The sequence below is a fragment of the Rhinolophus hipposideros genome, assembly GCF_964194185.1.
Source record: "Rhinolophus hipposideros genome assembly, chromosome: 10".
Taxonomy (NCBI): Eukaryota; Metazoa; Chordata; class Mammalia; order Chiroptera; family Rhinolophidae; genus Rhinolophus; species Rhinolophus hipposideros.
The window spans coordinates 10,891,599-10,911,012 of record NC_138056.1 but is presented as its reverse complement, the minus strand read 5'-3'; the positions used below and the strand labels follow the sequence as shown (position 1 = coordinate 10,911,012).

Below are 19,414 nucleotides of genomic sequence, written 5' to 3'. Positions count from 1 at the left end.
TTATATCTTGTACACTGTTTTTGCTTGTTTATTTTGTTTTGTTTTTCCCTTTCAATGGATGGGATAAATTTCAATGCCTTCCAGTCAGCAAGATTTTCAATACTTGGAATTGGTTAACGCTGTCAAAAGTTGAAGGTTTTTGTGTTCTGCTCATTATAGGCTTTGATTAAAGATGCAAGATTTCTGACTGATTTTAAATAAATACAATCTAAATTTTGAGGGCATTTTAACAAATGAGCTCAAAATATTGTAGATCACATAAGCTGACTAAAAAGTAGCACTTCAAAGGCTTACATACTTTTTTTTCCCTTTTTAAAAAAATTTATTGGGGTGACAATTGTTAGTGAAATTACATAGATTTCAGGTGTACAATTCTGTATTACATCATCTATAAATCCCATTGTGTGTTCACCACCCAGAGTCAGTTCTCCTTCCATCACCATATATGAAATGTCCATTTTTGTCTCCATTACTCTTTTTATCCTGAAGTCTGTTTCATCTGATATCATTATGGCTACACCTGATTTTCTCTGAATAACATTTGCTTGGAGTGTCAATTTCCACCTTTCCATTTTGAATCTATGTTTGTCTTTGTAGCGAGATGTGTCTCTTGGAGGCATCATATGGTTGGGTTTAGTTTTTTGATCCAATCTTCAATTCTGTGACTTTTTATTGGTGAGTTCAGTCCATTTGCATTTAGGGTGATTTTTGATATATGAAGATTTCCTATCATTCTATCTCTGGTTTTCTGGTAGGACGGTGTCTCCTTTGTTTCTTTGCCTTTTTGTTGCTGTCTATTATTTCAGTGTGATGGTATTCTATGATTATTCCCTCCCTTTCTTATGTTTTTATGTTATATATTTTAGTTCTGGATTTTTTTTGTGGTTATCATTAAGTTTATGTAAAATAAAGTTTTATATTTAGCGTATTCCATTTTCTTCATCATTCTTCCTTTCTCCATTCTCTTGTGCTGGTTCAGATCTTTACTCTCTCCCGTTTTATGTTTTTGTTGTCACAAATTATCTCTCTATATATTGTGAGTTGATTGCTGCACTGCCAGAGCAAGTTGTCTTTTTCCCCTCTCTTTTTCTATAAGTGCTTGTTTTTCTTCTTTACCCTGTATATTATGTTTAAGTGTATAGTGTCCTATTTGGTGTAGAAAAATTTTTTTTAATTAAACCCAACGTGGGTCAAGTTCTTATTTCTGAACCAATCAACTGCAAGTAGGGTGGTGAGCCATTTTAATGGATGTTCCCATATGGAGGGACATGGAGCATAAACATCTTATAACATCATTGTTGGATAAAGGGGTTCACTGGGTACACCAAAATACATTCCATAAAAACACATCCCTTGGTTATCCTTGACTATGTGGGATATAGAGAAATGCACTCCTCGCCCCAGTTAAACTCCCAAGTTCATTTTATTTCTTAGGTGAAAAGGATTGAGTGATTCATCTTCCTCATGTCATTGTCTTCCACTGTCATTTGCTTGTGACCTATTTCATTTTTGTCAATGGTATGGCATTGTGGCAAGGCCCAGGGCTGATATCAGAAAGTGAGGGAGAGGGAAGGGAAAAGAACAATATATATTAAGCAACTGATTTATACTAGAAGATTTCTTATGCATCACCTTGTTTAATTTTTATAGTATGTTCTTGAATTAAGAATTGTTATCTTTGTTTTAGACCTGAGGAAATTTAGGATGTGAGAAATCAAACCATTTACTTTAGGTTTCACAGTGAATTAGTGGGAGAATCAGGATTCAGACACTAGACTCCGGATGTGGGGAAAGTTCAACAATGAAGAAAACACACTTTCCCCTGAAGGGTTGCGCAGTCTGGCCCAGGAGTTATAATTACTTTCCCCCCTCACCGAGTACGTTGCCAGAAAAGATAATACGTGGTTCAACTTTCTCCTTGTATCTGTCTTTGCTGATCCTGGAAATGGGAATCTTGGTAAGAGAGAACTGTTCATGAGGCAGGCAATGGGGGTGAGGAGGAGAAACAATGCACCATAATCTTCAGAAACTAGGGAGTTGGCCCTTAAGGACAAATCCCCAAAGTCTTAGTTAATCTTTTTATTTTAAAGTAATTTTTTTTCAATTGGGGAACAGCGCGTTTCTCCAGGGCATAGCAGCTCCAAGTCGTTGTCCTTCAACCTACTTGTGGAGCTCAGCTCCAAGTCCAGTCACCCTTTTTAATCTTTAGTTGCAGGGAGCACAGCCCATCGGTTCAATTCCCTCAACCTTATTGTTGAGAGCTCATGCTCTAACTACTGAGCCATCTGGTTGCCCCTCCAGAAGCTCAGTGGCAGCCTGTTGTCTTCAATCTAGTTGTGGAGTGTGCAGCTCACTGTCCCATGTGGGAATCGAACTGGCAACCCTGTTTTTCAGAGCTTGTGCTCTAACCATCTGAGCCATCTGGCCACCCCAAGGCTTAGTTAATCTTAAAGAGATCAGAGTGGCATTAAAGCAGGAACAACAAAACCAATGAGTGACCAAATGAAAAGGCAATTTGCAAATTTGGAATTTGTAAATTCCATTGTTCTGGCATGAGCAAAAAGAAAGACACTCCAGGGGCTGATCCGAGTCCCTAGAATAGTGAAGAAGAAATCTGTTTCTCAAAAACCCTTTTCCCTTGCCTAATTGGAAACTCAGTTTTGTCTTATGCAATACTCCTGTTTGCTGCGGTGATCAGTCATTCAACTATTAAAAGAAAAAACAAGACTACTTAGCATTATTTACAGGGATCATTAGATATAATCTTAGACACAAAGAAAAGGGTAGTAGTCATGGGAGCAAAAATAAGAAAAAAGGAAACCCAAGCATGGATGCAAAGAGTATAGGGTAGGATGAGATAAACTGAAGATTATCTGAGATTCTATGTTATAATGTCAGAGTGTAGCATGAGACTTCTGGGGGCTAGGTGGGAGACTTCTGACTGGAGGTGGGAGACGGAGAGAAATTTTTGTTTCTAGAAAAAAAAATTTTGTTTCTTTGTAGTTTTTCTTGTGCGCCTGGTGGCACCTGTCTACCTTCCCTCCGGTCATGGGCACAGGGTGCATATGGTGCTGGTGTCTGTTAGGATATATTGATCTGGGAAGAAAATGGACCAAAAGGAGAGGCCTGCTCACCCAGGCCTACATTTTCTGGGACACCTGCAGTCTACCAGTGACCTTTTTGAAGGCTGCTCTCACGTCCTTGTTCCTCAGGCTGTAGATCAAAGGGTTCAACATGGGAATGATCACAGTGTAGAAGACAGACACGGCCTTGTCCTCCTCTGGGGATTTGCTGGAGCCAGTCCGCAGATACATGAAGATGAGCGACCCAAAGAAAAGGGCCACAGCGGTGAGGTGGGAGGCACATGTGGAGAAAGTCTTGGCCCTGCCACCTGAAGACTTCATCCTCAAAATGGCCCTGATGATGAGCAGGTAGGAAATCAAGATGACCAAGGCATTGGTCAAAAGCACAAAGTTGCCAAAAAAGATAATGATAATTTCACTGCTTGTTGTGTCACTGCAGGCAAGCTTCAGCAGGGGTGGGAGGTCACAGAAGAAGAAGTTGATCTGATTGTTGTCACAGAAGGAGAGGGTGAAGGTGCATGTGGTACGCAGGATGGCCCCTGACACCCCACAGACATAGGCTCCCACCACTAACCTCCAGCAGATTCTGGGATTCATGGCCACAGTGTAGAGCAGTGGGTTGCTAATAGCAACGTAGCGGTCGTAGGCCATCACTGCCAGCAGGAAACACTCTGTACCTGCACAAATGGTGAAGAAGAAGAACTGGGCAGCACATTGGCCAAAGGAGATGACCGTCTGGCCTGTGGTCAGTGTGGCCAGGATCTGAGGGGTGATGACTGAGGTGTAGCAGGCATCGAGCAGGGAGAGGTGGCTCAGGAAGAAATACATTGGCGTGTGGAGTTGGACATCCAGTTGGATCAGAATGATCATCCCCACATTCCCCAGAAGGGTGACTAGATAGAAACTCAGAAACACCAGAAAGAGGAGCATCTCCAGCCTGGGGTAGTCAGTGAAGCCCAGGAGAATAAACTCGCTCACTGTGGTGAGATTAATCCTGGCCATGGATTCAGTGTGAAATTTTAATGAGAATGAAGCAAAAATAAGTCCTAAAATTGAAGGACAGCTTCTTTCTCTCTCTGGTGGAAGTTAGGCTTATATTTCTGGGCCAAGTTATAGAGTTTGTTTTTGAGGAGTCCTGTACCTGGCTGATTCTCCTTGGGCACCTATGTTTTTCTCCTGTAGTTTTGGGGCTGAGCCATGAGTTGGTGTTTCTGATTCAGATGAATTCTGGTTTATATTTGGAAATTTCTGTGAAGATAAGAGACACATAGACTCTCAGATTTGGGAAGAATCTATTCAGCATGTGTTCTCATCCCCACTGGATGCTGGAGTCTCCTCTACTGCATACTCTCTATGAGGTCATCTGGTTGCTGTGTGAGCCTCCGACTGTGGACAGCATTACCCGCTAATTCTCTTTTGGAACATGAAATCTCTATCTTCCACACTTTGGCTTAGTTTATACCTTCCAGACACTCACAGTTTAATCCATTCTCATGAAAACCTTTCATGAGTTGGAAGATGATGAACCTGCTCTTTATGTTGACAATTCCTTCATATTATCTGTTGATATATTTCCTCATTATATAATTATTCATCATGAAGTCAAAATTTGATTAGACCCATTGCATTAAAATATGTTGTTTGACTCCTAGGAGAAAACATAGGAAGTAAGTTTGCAGACACTACCCTTAGTAATATTTTTACTGATATATCTCCTCAGGCAAGGGAAGTAAGAGAAAAAGTAAACATGGGATTACATCAAACTGAAAAGGTTTTTCCACAGCAAAGGAAACCATCAATAAAAGAAAAAGGCATCCTTATGAATGGGAGAAGATTTTGTCAATGGTTCATATGATAAGGGGTTAATAACGAAAATTTATGAAACAACTCATTCAACTCAACACACAAAAAAACAAACAACCCCAACAAAAGATGAGCAGAAGACATGAAGAGACACTTTTCTAAAGAGGACATACAGATGGTAAACAGACAGGAAAAAATGCTCAATCTCACTAATCATTAGAGAAATGCAAATAAAAACCACAATGAGATATCACCTCACTCCGGTCAGCGTGGCTATCATCAATCAATCAACAAACAACAAGTGCTGGCGCGGACGTGGAGAAAAGGGAACGCTAGTGCACTGTTGGTGGGATTGCAGATTGGTACCACCACTATGGAAATCAGTATGAAGGTATCTCAAAAAACTGGAAATGGAACTACATTATGACCCAGAAATTCCAGTCTTAGGTATCTATCCAGAGAAATCCAAAATGCCAATTCGAAAAAAAATGTATGCACCCTTACGTTTATTGCAGCATTATTCACAGTAGCCAAGACACGGAAACAACCAGAATGCCCTTCGGTAGATGACTGGATTAAAAAACTGTGGTACATTTATACAATGGAGTATTACTCAGCCAGAAAGAAGAATGAAATCTTACCATTTACAGTGATATGGATGGACCTAGAGAATATTATGCTAGTAAGTGAAATAAGTCAGATGGAGAAAGACAAATAGCGTATGATTAAGAACAGTGTTAGAGACATAGAGAAAAAACTGAGGGTTGCTAGATGGAAGGGGTTGGGGATGAGGGAGAAGGTGAGGGGATTAGAAAGCACAAATTGGTAACCACAAGATTGCCACGGGATATGAAAGACAGTTTGGGGAATATAACCAATAATGAAAAGATTTTGTAGGATATCCGACGGACCCCTGTCTTATTAGGGAGACCACCTCAGGGAAGATGTAGATGCCTGATCAGTGAAGTGTACACCTGCAGCTGCAGCTGAATAAAAATGAATGTTTACTATAATTTTATATATATATATATAGCATATATATATATAAAACAAGTATAAATATATATATGCATATCATCACAGGATAGGGAATAGAGTCAGTGGAATTGTAACAGCTATATACAATGTCAGAGGGGTAGTAGATTGGGGAAGGGAGGTTATCACTTTGTGAGGGGTGTAAATGTCTAACTATTACATTGTTTTGTACACTTGAAACTAATACAAAAATGTGAAAACTTCTGCTATTTGAAACACATCTTTTAGAATATAAAAAGGCAAGCCACAGATAGATAAAATATTCACAATTCATATTTCTGACAAAGGATTTGTATCCAGAACACATACAGAACTCTAACAACTCAATCATAACAAGAGAAACAAACCACATTTTAAAATGGGAAAATATTTGAGTAGATTAGGAATTCTACTCCTAGGCATTTGTACAAGAGAAGGAATGTCCATACAATGCCTTATACATGAATGGACTTAGCAGCTCTATTCATAATAACCAAATAATAAAAACAACTCAAATGAGCATTAGCAGGGCAATAGATAAACAAATTGTGATGTATCCATGCCATGAAATACTACTCAACAGTAAAAAGAATGAACTATTGACACATGCAACAACATACATGAATCTCAAAATTCTTAGGCTGAGTGAAAACAGCCACACACAACAGGGTGTGATTCCGTATTCTTCCATTTATATAAAATTCTAGAATTGTCAAATCTAATCTATTGACAGAAAACAGATCAATGGTTGCGTGGAGCTGAGAGTGAGAGGGGAATTAACTATAAAGAGGTAGGAGGAAAATTTTGCAAGGGGATGGAAATATTCTATATCCTGATCGCACATGGGTGTAATCAGTAACAATTGTCAAAACTCATCAAATTGTACACTTAAATTGGGCACATATTATTGTAAATCAAACCTCAATAAAGTTGATTCTTAATTATTGATTCTTAATTATTCTAACCACAAAGAAGACATGATAATTATAGACGTGATAAACGTGTTAGTTTATGCTATGGTGGTAATCATATTGTAATACGTAAATGTGTCAAACCAACATGTTGTACACCTTAAACTCACACAATATTATTGACAATTGTATCTCATAATATTAATAAAAAGGTATCTAAAACTCTTTCTTTCATTTTAATCTTTACCACTTTAATCTTAGGTCCAGGGCTTCCTCCAGCTCTAATCAGGGGTTACTAGTGGGAGTGAGTCAATGACATGTCATATAAAACATGGCCTCCTTGGGCTGTTCCCTCCACCCAACTCCAGCAGCATGGTCTGGATGACCTTCACGCAGTTGTTATTTCCTCCTCCTCCTTCTTTTCCATCTTCTCCTCCCCCTCCTCCTCCTCCTTTTTCTTCTTCTTCTTCCCAATGAGGAATTTAAATTTCTGGGAGGTGAATTTGTCCTAGGTCATCCTGTTCAATAAGTGGAAGATCTGAGTTCTAAATACTAATGACTTGATGGAAAATTCTGTGCTGTTTACTATGAATTTGTTTTGCTGCCTTTCTACATTTTATTGCATCTTTGTGACTTATGGAATCAAAGAAATATCCCTGCAGTTCTTAAGACTATTAGATCCTTCCTGCTTTTAAATCATGAGAAATTGTCATAGTCTATTTTCTGTCCATCTCATGACAAGATCCTAGGGTTCCTTCTGATTTAGGAACAAGATTGTTCAATACACATGGCCAGAGATTAGGAGGCAGATCATCGGGCTACAGACACAGCCACACTGGGTTGGTGCCACGTGCATGCCAGACCTACAACATAGGTTAGCTCTAACACTTCTAGCAGGCCCCCAAGTTGGGTACAATCTTGACTGTTTTAAGGATGACCAAGGTGAGGCTCATAGAGGTTAAGGAAGTTGCCCAGCTTGCCACACACCTAGGGAGAAATGGAATCAACACTTGAATCTGGGATTTTCTGACTCCAAATTCTGTGTTCTTTATGCCACAACATGCCGTTCTCTTAGGGGAAGAGAATTGCCATTCTACAGACCCAAGTCTCCCCTTTGATAATCATAGCACCTCGAAGACAATTACCCAAATATACAACTTCCATGGGATAAAAGGATTAAGTTTGATTTTGGAGTTTTGTTTGTTTTTGGTTTATGTCTTTTCTCCTTTTTTGTTTTCCGATTAAGATAGACTTAGTTGGGCCATATCTCTCCTTTGGTATATTCTTGAGAAAGATGCTGAACCAAATTAGAGTCGCAGTTTTCTTAATAATAAAATGGGACATTATAACGATTTTTGAAAGCTTAGAATGGATTTTTACCTAATGTGGTAGAGTGTGCTTATTTTACAGAAAGACAATTTCCAGACTATTTCCCAGAAGGAAAAATTTCAGGACCAGGCTGATGACACCCAGTTTTGTATGATCTTATTTAAGACAGGTTTTGGGTTTGTCAGCAGCTTGGATGGGCCCAGAGGGCAGGGTAGCAACAGACTCCCTAAACCGACAGCAGTTTACAAGAGGGAACACAAAGGTCTATGGCCAGTAGACATTTTAAGAAGGCCTAAGGACACATGGGTTGACATCCTCACTTGTAAAATGTTTTGATTACAGTAAGTAATGTAGAAAAATATGAGATCTCTGGAGGAAGTGAAGAAAGAGAACCCGTTTTACCTGGAGGAACCCTTCAGAGTAGAGACAGCCCCTAAACGTTGTGCTCACTTTAACTGGAACCTTCTCCTGAACTCTTCTTGCTCTTGCTTCCAAAAGTTGAGTTTACTGGGGAGAATGAAGGAGCTCAACAAAATTAACTCTCCTCATCTCACTGGGATCGATGTCTCAAAACGTTATGGTCAACATTTACCCAGCTCTTCTCCTGAGTCAGGGAGCACACTGAGCTCTGTAAATGCTTTATTTCGTTCCAACATTATGAGAGTGGAATATTCATCTTTATTTAACAGTTGAAGAAACCAAGCCTTAGAAACATTAAGCATTTTGCCTGAGATTTCATATCTAGGAGGAGTAGATGTTTAGGTCTTAATCCTGGCTCCTTGACCCCAGAATTGGGGTGCTGAACCACTGTGTCGTGCTGCTCATTCTAATACTGGTAGTCATTTATTAAGCACCTTCTATGTGCCAATCAGGACATTAAACATTCTACATACATTATCTCATAATTCTCACAATGACCCTATGATAGATGTATTTTGTCCGGGAAGAAATTAAGACTCTGAATAGTTAAGGGACTTGGCCAGGGTGACATGGTTAGTTAGTGAAAAAGCTTAGATTCTAACCCAGGTCTGTCTTATTTCAAAGCCAAAGCTATAGCACATACTATCAGTCCCACCTCCAGCATAACTGCAAGAAGACCATCATTTACAGTCAAGTCTCTTGTCTAAGCAATGCAGTCTAATACTCCATCCTTGCCTCCATGAAACAGTTTATGTTTTCTAAAATTTACCTAGTGACACATAAGCCCAAAGAGATTACATCTGTCTGTTTTAAAAAAAAAATTCCAGTCTTTTATATTTCATACAAGAGCTGAAATTCCAATCTGGACACAGTCCCATTAGATGAGAAGTTTTTATGACAATGGCCAGATTCTCTGCTCAGTTTCACCTTCCCTGGTTTGTGTGGACCTTACTTCAGAGACAGTATCCTCTCAACATTACCAAGGATACAATGACGTCTTAATTACCTGGCAAATGAATCCAGCTGGATTTCTTAGGTTTGGAATCAAGACCATTTAAGCATTTTGGAGAAAGCAGCAAAGATGACTCAAATAGTTGAATGTAGCTGACAGATTTTAGGTTCTTTCTTACCAAGAAAATCAGCGGGATATTTAAATTCCTTTTGGATATGGTCTTGTGGGAGGGATGCAGTGAGCACAAATGTTGTTCCTGAATCATGAATCAGTTCCTGGGACAGTCCCCCAGGGCTCCCAGGAAAAGCCAGCCCTGTCCTGGAGAACACACTTCAGCAGGGGCTCATTATCTCATCCTCTCCACACAACCCAGAGGACTGAAAACAAATCTTGTGGGATTTCATGGCAACTCCAAAGTCTCCTTAGTCTCAAAGCTCATTAGCAGTTTCTGTAGGGAATGGACTCTGTTCCTCTTTGCCAGTGGCCATTAATGTCCTGCTGTCCCAGTTAGTCAGCAGTAGTGCCAGGACTGGAACTCAGATCTGAAGACTTGTGTGAAGTTTTCTTTATACTGCATCCATCCTTGAACCTGATGTCAAGTCTCATCTCAGGGGCTGAAACGTAGTTGCATTGTCTACTCAAAATTTCATAAGGAAGGATGATTACTGGTTCAGAAGTGAATGAGGCTAGGGTGGTCTAAACATGATTCATTTGAATCTGTATCCTGAGTAGCATATTAGTTAACCTTCCTTAAAGCTCTATTTCCAGAGCTTCTCTAAGCAGCTCTCTCTGGCTCTTTCAGCTCTCACCTCTTCCCTAGTATCTGGAGCCCACATTTCCTTTGTTATAACCACATAATTTGGCACTTAATTCCACTTGCCTTACATTGTTCATGGCTGTTCCTTGGTGGTTAGTTTCATCTCTGCAACTAGATTGTGGGTTTCTGGAGAACCCATCTTGCTTCCTCCTAAGAACTTGTGTTCTGCTTCAGAGGAATCACGCCTCTGGCCTGTATGTGTTCATCCACTCATCAATGTAGAATCAGAACCCTTTCAGCAAGAGGGGTCTCTGAGAGGCCATGTGCCACATTCACACCAGAATAACGTAGCTGGGATAAGACCCTTTGATAATTACCAAGCACTTAACCTAGCCAGCGTGGTTTTTGCAATTGCAGATGCCAGGTGATGCAAGAATATTTTGCAAAGCAGGGAAGCAACCACAGATCAAGACTTCTGGCAGCACAGAGAATTCGATCTTCCAATGCATTTTTGACAATATTTATTATCATTTCCTGTAATTAAATACCTATTGAAATAAGTGTGGTGAGGGTATGTGTATTGTATTGCACATGTTCCCTGGAGGGGTTTAAAGGAGAGAGTGGCAACTGGGAAAAGTAGAGAATAAGGAAGAGAATATGCCAGTCATTCCCTGAGGAACTTGTGAAAGTGAATGATTGTAGAGTATTTATTACCTTCCTCTCTTTGTAACAGATTGGAGGGATCTGGAGTGCCTTGATGTAATACACATTTATTATTGTTGTTATTAATATTAAGCATTTTTGCCTAGAACTTTTGTTTGGACTTTTGGGAAAAGACGTGTCTTAGGTTGGGTTTCTTTAAAAGACAAGAGACAGAGATTTTGGGGCAATTGTTTCACTGAGAGAGAGCTCTCAGAAGAAATCTATAAGGGAGTGAAGGAAATAGGAAATAGACAAGCAAAGATGTAGTTTCAGTTGGAGTCTAGCTTTGATCTGATCCTTAGGGGAACTCTGGAGCATGAATTATACCACACACTCAGTTCTGCCTCAAGGCAAGGGCTTTGGTCTTTTGTAGTTGATATCAATTATCTATCAAGTGTGGACTGCCCCCAAGAAGTGGAGGTGTAACCTTCAAGGCATTCCTGGGAGAAGTGGATCCTTTTGTTGAGGGCAATGCTCCAGAGAAGGTTGTAGCTGTGAGCAGTTAGCAGCCAACATCACAGCAGCTGCAGGTGGCTGTACCGACCTGGTAATTGGGGTACGTAAGGATGCTCTTGTTTCCTGATAGACATCTGAGTATTTACATCTGAGGCGTCTGACGGTCCTATGTGCAGTATAGACAGCCTGAAGGGGAGTTAAGAAGTGGATCAAGGAAATCACTATCAAAATTCCAATGGCCTTTTAACAAAGACAGAATAGACAGCCCTACAACTTGTACGGAATCACTAAGAACCCTGAATGACCAAAGTAATCCTGAGAAAGAAGAACTATTTTAAGCTCTAACAATCCCATGTCTGAGTATATATATATATACTCAGTATATATATATATATATATATATATATATATACTGAGTATATATATATATATATATCCAAAAGAAACGAAGTCACTATCTCAAAGAGATATCCCCATGCAAACCCCAACCCCATATGTTCATTGCAGCGTTATTCACAATAGGCAAGGTATGGAAAAAAAGTTAAGTGTCCATCAATGGATGAATGGATAAAGAAAATGTTACACACACACACACACACACACACACACACACACATACACATGAATATTAATCAGCTATAAGAAAGAAGAGTATCCTGCTATTTGGATGATGAATGGAACATGAGCGCATTATACTAAGTGATATAAGTCAGAGAAAGACAAATATTGTATGATCTCATTTATACGTGGAATCTAAAAAAGTCATACTCAAAGAAACAGAGGAGAATAATGATTACCAGGGGCTGGAAGGTGTGGAATTGGGGAGATGTTGGCCAACAGGCACAAACTTGCAGTTAGAAGATGATTTAAGTTCTGGAGATCTGATAAACAGCATTGGGATTATAGTTAACAAGTTTTATATATTTCAAAGTTGAAAAGAGACTAGATCTTAAATGTTCTCATCATACAAAGGAAATGATAACTATGTGAGCTGATGGAGATAGTAGCTAAGGTTATTGTGGTAATCCTATTGCAATATATAAAGGTATCAAATTAACACATCATATACCTTAAACTGATACAATGTTACTTATATCTCAATATCAGTTATATATCAATTAAAAAAAAAGACTGGCCTGATGATATCATTTGTATTCTTGGAGCAAATCAGGCCCGAGGAGTCCAGGTCAGGTCATGGGTTTTCAGATCCATGGGTCGATAGGTTTCATTTTTTAAATGAGTTTGTTTCTGTTTTATTTGTTAGTTTTGTTTTTAGATTCCACATATGAGTGAAATCACATTGCATCTGTCTTTCTCTCTGACACTCCACTCATTACAATACCCTCCAGGTCCATCCATTCATCACAGATGGCAAGAACCCATGCCCTTCCATGGCCAAGCAATAGTCCATTGTATATTTGTACCACCTCCTCTTTATGCATTCAACCATTGACAGACACCCAGGCTGCCTCCACTTCTTAGTCATTGTAAGCAACGCTGCAGTGAACATATGGATGCCCATGTCCCCTCGAAGTAGCATTTTGGGTTTCTTTGGATAATACCCTGAAGTGGGATTACTGCATCCTTCATTGTCTCTTCTTATAGCCTTTGTTTTAAAGTCTCTTTTGTCTGGTATAAGTATTGCTATCCCAGATTTTCTTGTTTTTTGTTTTTGTCATTTCCATTTTTATGAAATATCTTAGTCCATCACTTCACTTTCTGTCTTTGTGTGTCTTTCAATCTGAAGTGAGTCTCTTGTAGGCAGCATATGTGTTTTGCTTTCTTATCCATTCATTCCCTCCTACGTCTTTTCATTGGAGCATTTAATCCATTTACATTGAAAGTAATTATTGACACATAAGTAGCTATTGCTATTTTGTTATTCATAATTTTGATTTTTTTTTTCCATCTTAAAGAAGTCCCTCTAAGATTCTTTGTAATACTAATTTTGTGGTGATGAACCCCTTTAGCTTTTTCTTGTCTGGGAAGCTCTTTATCTGTCTTTTGGTTTTGAATGATAGCCTTGCTGGGTAGAGTAGTCTTGGTTGTAGGTCTTGCTTTTTATCATGTTGAATATTTTGTGCCAATCCCTTCTGGCCTGCATAGTTCTGTTTAGAATTCAGTTGACAGTCTTATGGGAAATTCCTTATAAGTTACTAATTACCTTTCTCTTGTTGCTTCTGGGATGCTATTTTTGTCTTTAACCTTTGTCATTTTAATTATAATGTGTCTAAGTCTGGGCCTGTTTCAGTTCATCCTGTTTGGGACTATTTGAGCTTCCTGGACTTGTATGTCTATTTCCTTCATCAGGTTAAGAAAGTTTCAGTCATGATTTCTTGAAATAGATTCTCAATCTCTTGTTTTCTCTATTCTCCTTCTGGTTCCCTTACGATGTGAATGTTGTTATGCTTGATGTTGTCCCAGAAGTCTCTTAAACTATCCTTATTGGTTTTTTTTGGAGTCTTTTTTTCTTTTTGCTGTTCCAATTGAATGTTTACTGCTACCTTGTCTTCCAAATTGCTGAGTTGATCCTCAGCTTTGTCTAGGCTGCTGGTGATTCTTTCTAGTGCATTCTTCACTTTAGTTAATGTATTCATCACTTCTGACTGGTTCTTTTTTATGATTTCTATGTCCTTTTTGCTGCATGCTATCTCTTGTTGAAGTTCTCACTAAGTTCCTTGAACATTCTTATAACTATTATTTTGAACTCTGTCTTTGGTAGATTGCTTGCCTCCATTTCATTTAGTTCTTTTTCTGTAGTTTTCTCTTGTTCTTTCGTTTGGTACACATTTCTTTGTTTCCTCATTTTGGCTGCTTCTCTGTGTTTGCTGCTATGTATTAGGTAGTTCTGCTATGTCTTCCAGCGTGACTAAGTGGCTTTATGTAGTAGGTGTCCTGTGGGGCCCAGTGGCACAGACTCCCTTGTCACCTGAGCTGGGTGCTCCAGCATTATCCTTTGTGTGGGTTGTGTGTACCCTCCTGTTATAGTTGAGCCTTGATTACTCTTGGCACAACAGTGGATGGAATTGACCATTAGGCTGACCTGACTCTGGGGTTTTACCCCACTGAGTGGGATTCACCCCAGTGGGCTTTTGTACTTGTTGAGACTGCCCGTTGTGTGTGCTGCTTGTGGGGCTAATTGGGTGGTGCTCTGCTGTGGTGTGAAGTCAACCTCCAAGTGTATTGGTTCTGGGGTCTCTTGGGAGGGGCTCTGGTGCAGACCCAGGTCAGCCACTGCCTGTGTCTGGTTGAGGGCTACCGAGTAGGAGCTACAAAGCAATCTGCAGTTGTTTGCTGCCTATGCTGGATCTGGACGCACGTGGGAGAAGGCATGCTGTGAACTAAGAATGGCTTTCACCAGTACCTGGTCTGGGGTAGCTCTGCAAAAACCCAGGACACCCTGAGTCCTGCTGCCACCTGTTGACTCCCTTAAGGTTTAGCCACTGATAATGCCTTCTGCGGTTAGCAAGTTGGGTGAGGCAGGGTCTCCCGGAGTCACTAGACTGGGAAGAATTGTTGTCACCAGGTTAATGTAGACTCTGGTTTGGTGCCAGTGCTGAGCCTGGAGTGACTCAACCAAAGTCTCAGACTACACCAAGGTCAGTTTCCACCTGCCTGGGGCCTGTGGGACTCTGATAGTTTTCTAAGAAACAGTGCAATGTAGGCAGGTCTGGCTGCTTGCAGAGAAAGTGCCTCCATTGGTGGGCAAGTTGGGTGGGTTGGGGTTCCAGTGAGTCATCAGGGAAGACCAGCAGAGCTCACCAGGCCAATCAGATTCATATTTGGCTGGAGGGGGAGGGCTGAACACAAGAAAGATGGCGTCCACCTGCTGGCTGCATGGAAGGTGAACTCCCTCACCAGGAAAATGCTGACTGTTCGTTAGTCCTTCCTCTGAAGCCACATACCTTAGTCTTTCCCCCAACCCCATGTCTCTGAAGCCCCCATGAATCACCGTCCCTCTGAGGGAGCCCAAGGTGAGTGCCTGTGAGTGAGTCTTTGTGTGGGCCATTTAAGAGGATGTCAGGTTTCCCTGTAGCCTTCCGGCCCATACAAACGATCAGAATCCCCACTGTTTTCACAGCCAGATGTTGTGGGGCTCCTCTTCTCGGCACCAGTACTCTGGGCTGGGGAGCCTGGAGTGGGGCTGGCTGGGGTCCCTCACTCCTCTGGGGGTGTCAAGGTGGCCGAGATATCCCTCCTGAATCTCAACCACCACACGCAGGTGTGGGGTCTTTTCCATGTCTCCACCTCTCCTACCAGTCTCAATGTGGCTTCTTTTTTTATATTTTTAGTTATAGGACTTCTGTTTAGCTAGACTTTAGATGGTTCTCCAGGTTGATTGTTCTATAATTTATTTGTAACTTTAATGTGTTCACAGAAGAATGCAGGCACAGTGTTTATCTACTCTGCCATCTTGGATCTTTCTCCTGTTTCATTTTTTATTTAAGTCAGTTTTATTGGGTTTTTCTAACAGTTTCATCTGAAAAAGGTCTAATACCAACTCTGAGGTATTATTGTTTTATATGTTTATGCAGGCATTGAAATATTGGGAAGAACACTTACCAGACTGTTAAAAAGAGTATCACTGGATGTTAGGAAAAGGATGTCACTTCATATGTAGGGATGTTAGAAAAATTATATATTATTAAAAAGAAAATATTTCAATATTTATAGTACAATTGGAAGGATAGGTGGGTGAAAGCAGCCAAGAAAATCTGGAAAAATGAGAATAGGTAGTAGAGAGGTCAATTAACCTGCCTGATACCAATGCTTACTATAGAGGTTTAATAATTGAAACAGTGTTTTTCACCCATATCCAAGTATGCAAGAGAAGCTAGTATACAATAATGGTGATATTTTACATCATTGGAGAAAGAAACAGTCATTGAATCACTGATGGTGGAACAATTGGTTAACTATGTGGGAAGAGAAATTTGATCCGCATGTCATACCTTACATCAAAGCAAACTTCAGATATATCAAAGGTTATAAAGAGGATATAGGTGAATCTTTGTCAGCTTTCAATGTGGGAACTACTTTCTAAAACCAAAAGCACAGAGAGAGGTGCATACATTTGTCTACATAAAATATTTAAAATTTCATATGTCAAAAACAGTGTATTAGTAATATAAAAGGCAAATAAAATAATAAAAAGGTATTTCTGACATATGTGGAAGGCATGTCCTGTTGGGTTTACCTCCTAGAAGTAAATGAGATGGGGTGGAGTATTAATACAAATGTGATCTCATCTGACCACAAGGGAAAACGCTCATGATATAATTTTATTTTATTTTATTTTTATTTTTTTTTTCATAAATTTATTTATTTATTAGTTTCAGGTGTACAAAACAAGGTAATACTTAGACGTTCATCATTTATATCCCTCATACTGTGAACCCCCCTCCCCCCATCCACTATCCCTCCGACCTCACACTGAACCATCACATTATATATATAAAATTATAGTTGGCATTCATTAATGTTTAGCTTCTGGTGTACAATGCCATGATCAGGTATCCACAGTATCCCTGAGGTGGTCTCCCAAATAGGACGCATGCCCATCGGATACCCAACAAAATCTTTACAACATTATAGAATACCTTCCCCAAATTAATTTTCAAAAAAAAAAAAAACCCCGAGGCCATCTTGTGGTTACCAGCTGCTTCCAAATCCCTTCACCTTTCCCCTTATCCCCAACCCCCTCCCACACACCCATCTAACCACTCTCGGTTTTTTCTCTGCGTCCCCAAAACTGTCTCTGATTAGTTCATTCACATAGTCTTTTCTTTAGATTCCATATATAAGTGAGATCATATGGTACTTGTCTTTCTCTTTCTGACTTATTTCACTTAACATAATGTTCTCTAGATCCATCCATGTTGCTGCAAATGATAAGATTTCTTTCTTCTTTATGGCTGCGTAATACTCCATTGTATAAATGTACCACAGCTTCTTAATCCAGTCATCTACCTATGGGCATTTCTCATGATATAATTTTAAATGGATAATGGTGTTTGGGATAGACATCTCCATCACACGTGTGGATAAGAAATAGCACATATCTTTTTTCTAAATATGCAGAGAAAATTTTGTTTATATTGGAAGTCCAAAATTATAAATTGACAACTATTGGAGTTCAGAAAGGTTTCCAGGTAAAATGACCCACGTAAAGAATCATCAATAGCCTTCCTCTACATGAGCAGCAATCAATAAAACAACAAAAAGAAAAGCAAAAGACCTAATGAAGGGACTGAATGTGAGGAAGAGAAGTCTCATGGATGGTATAAGTGTAGAGATATAAGTATGTATGTCCTGTATAGTATAGGGACAAGCAATGTCACACATCTTTGTTTTCTAAATTACATAAATCTGTTTTAATTCCCCTTCTGTCAAGATTACAGAATATTAACTCTCAGTCATATACATATAAATATGTATATTATTTAAATTTTTTCTTGTTAACTCCCTCCAAAGGAACAGTATAAAAATAGTATATGAACTTTGTTCCCAATTAAAAAATATATAAATGTCTGTAGAAAATAATTCTGGAAGTATATTTAACAGTACTAGACCCTGCTATCATCTTTAACTTCCATGTTTATTCCAGGAGGTAGGTATAGAGAAGTGATGTAACTTCTTTTTATTTTATTATGATTTTTTTCAGTTATTTCTTTTTAAAATTTTGTTATTAATTTACTGGAGTGACATTGGTTAGTAAAATTATATAGGTTTCAAGTGTACAATTCTGTAATACATCATCTATATATTGCATTGTGTGTTCACCACCCAGAGTCAGTTCTACTTCCATCGTCATATAGTTGATCCCCTTTTCCCTCTTCTACCACCCCCTCCCCACTTACCCTCTGGTAACTACTAGACTGTTGTCTGTGTCTATGAGATTTTGTTTGTCTTATTCATTTGTTGCTTTCAGTTTTATTCACTTTAATTTCACAACTTTAAATTCAAAAGGTAGAGGGCGATTTGAACTCAAACTGCCTGCTGTCAGAGCTTATCTGCTAAATAACTATGTTCTAATGTCTTTCCCTCCAACTGTTAAAAGCGCTTATTGGAGTGGTGTGAGTATAGTGGTTTAAATGTCTTTCTTTATACTCTTTGACATTATCCAAATTTTTTTTTTACTCCGAGTAAGTGGTATTTATAATCAGCTAACTAACACCAGGAAGTACAGGATAGTGGTTAAGAGCAAGGTGTCTGGAGCCAGCCTTCTCTGGTTCCAATCTCAGCTCTTCCTCTTACTGCTTGTGTAACTGTGGGTGGTTATTTCCTCTCTGAGTCTCAATTTCCTCACTGGCAGAATAGAATAATAATAGTATCTACCTCATAAAATTGTAGTGAGGAGTCATGGGTTAAACATAAGTAAAACGAATGTGGTGTACCAGGCACTGCTCTAAGGGGTTTATATATAGATTATTAACATCAATTGAGGAAATGAGTTAGCAGGTTGCTGGAACTTCACATAATCACTTGGTTCACTTGTGCCCCACAGTGAGATTGGTCAGAAATGGTTATCTTGGGTTGATGAGAGCTCCTCAGAGAGGAGAATATAGAGGTATCTCCCCTCATCCTCCAAATGAGATTAAATTATTCTGAGGACTGCCAGACAGGACAAAGGTTGGTGGGGAAGAATTGAGAAAGCTAACTCTGCAGGGGCCCTTTTCTCATTCCTCTGGGAACGAGAGAAGTCTAATTAGAAGCTTAGGGCCTGATTAGAGAAACCCAATCAGAGGCAAATCCCCCTGCCCTGGTCTCCAATGTGCCTGCGTGGAGCACCCAGATGGAGCAGAGATCCAGGCAGCTTTTAAGGGGTGCTCCTGTGGATGATGGGGTTTGTGAGCTGCAGGTGCTGAAGATATTTGTTTCTCTGGTCCCTAAAAGCCCCACTTAGGTACCATATTCTGCTCCCAACCAGCCCAATCTTCTGGATTAGAGAAGGCCCTCCTGGTTCTGCCAAATGTAAGTGTGACCA

The 19,414-nt window shown here is 39.6% G+C and overlaps 1 protein-coding gene across 1 annotated transcript; it reads right to left on the bottom strand.

The window, feature by feature from the left end:
• Window positions 1-3,140: 3,140 nt before the first annotated feature.
• OR9I1 (olfactory receptor family 9 subfamily I member 1) lies at window positions 3,141-4,085 on the bottom strand (the record flags this gene model as incomplete). Its single annotated transcript, XM_081062408.1, has 1 exon — window positions 3,141-4,085. The coding sequence occupies one exon, from the start codon at window positions 4,083-4,085 to the stop codon at window positions 3,141-3,143; it is 945 nt and encodes a 314-aa protein (XP_080918534.1).
• Window positions 4,086-19,414: the final 15,329 nt, after the last annotated feature.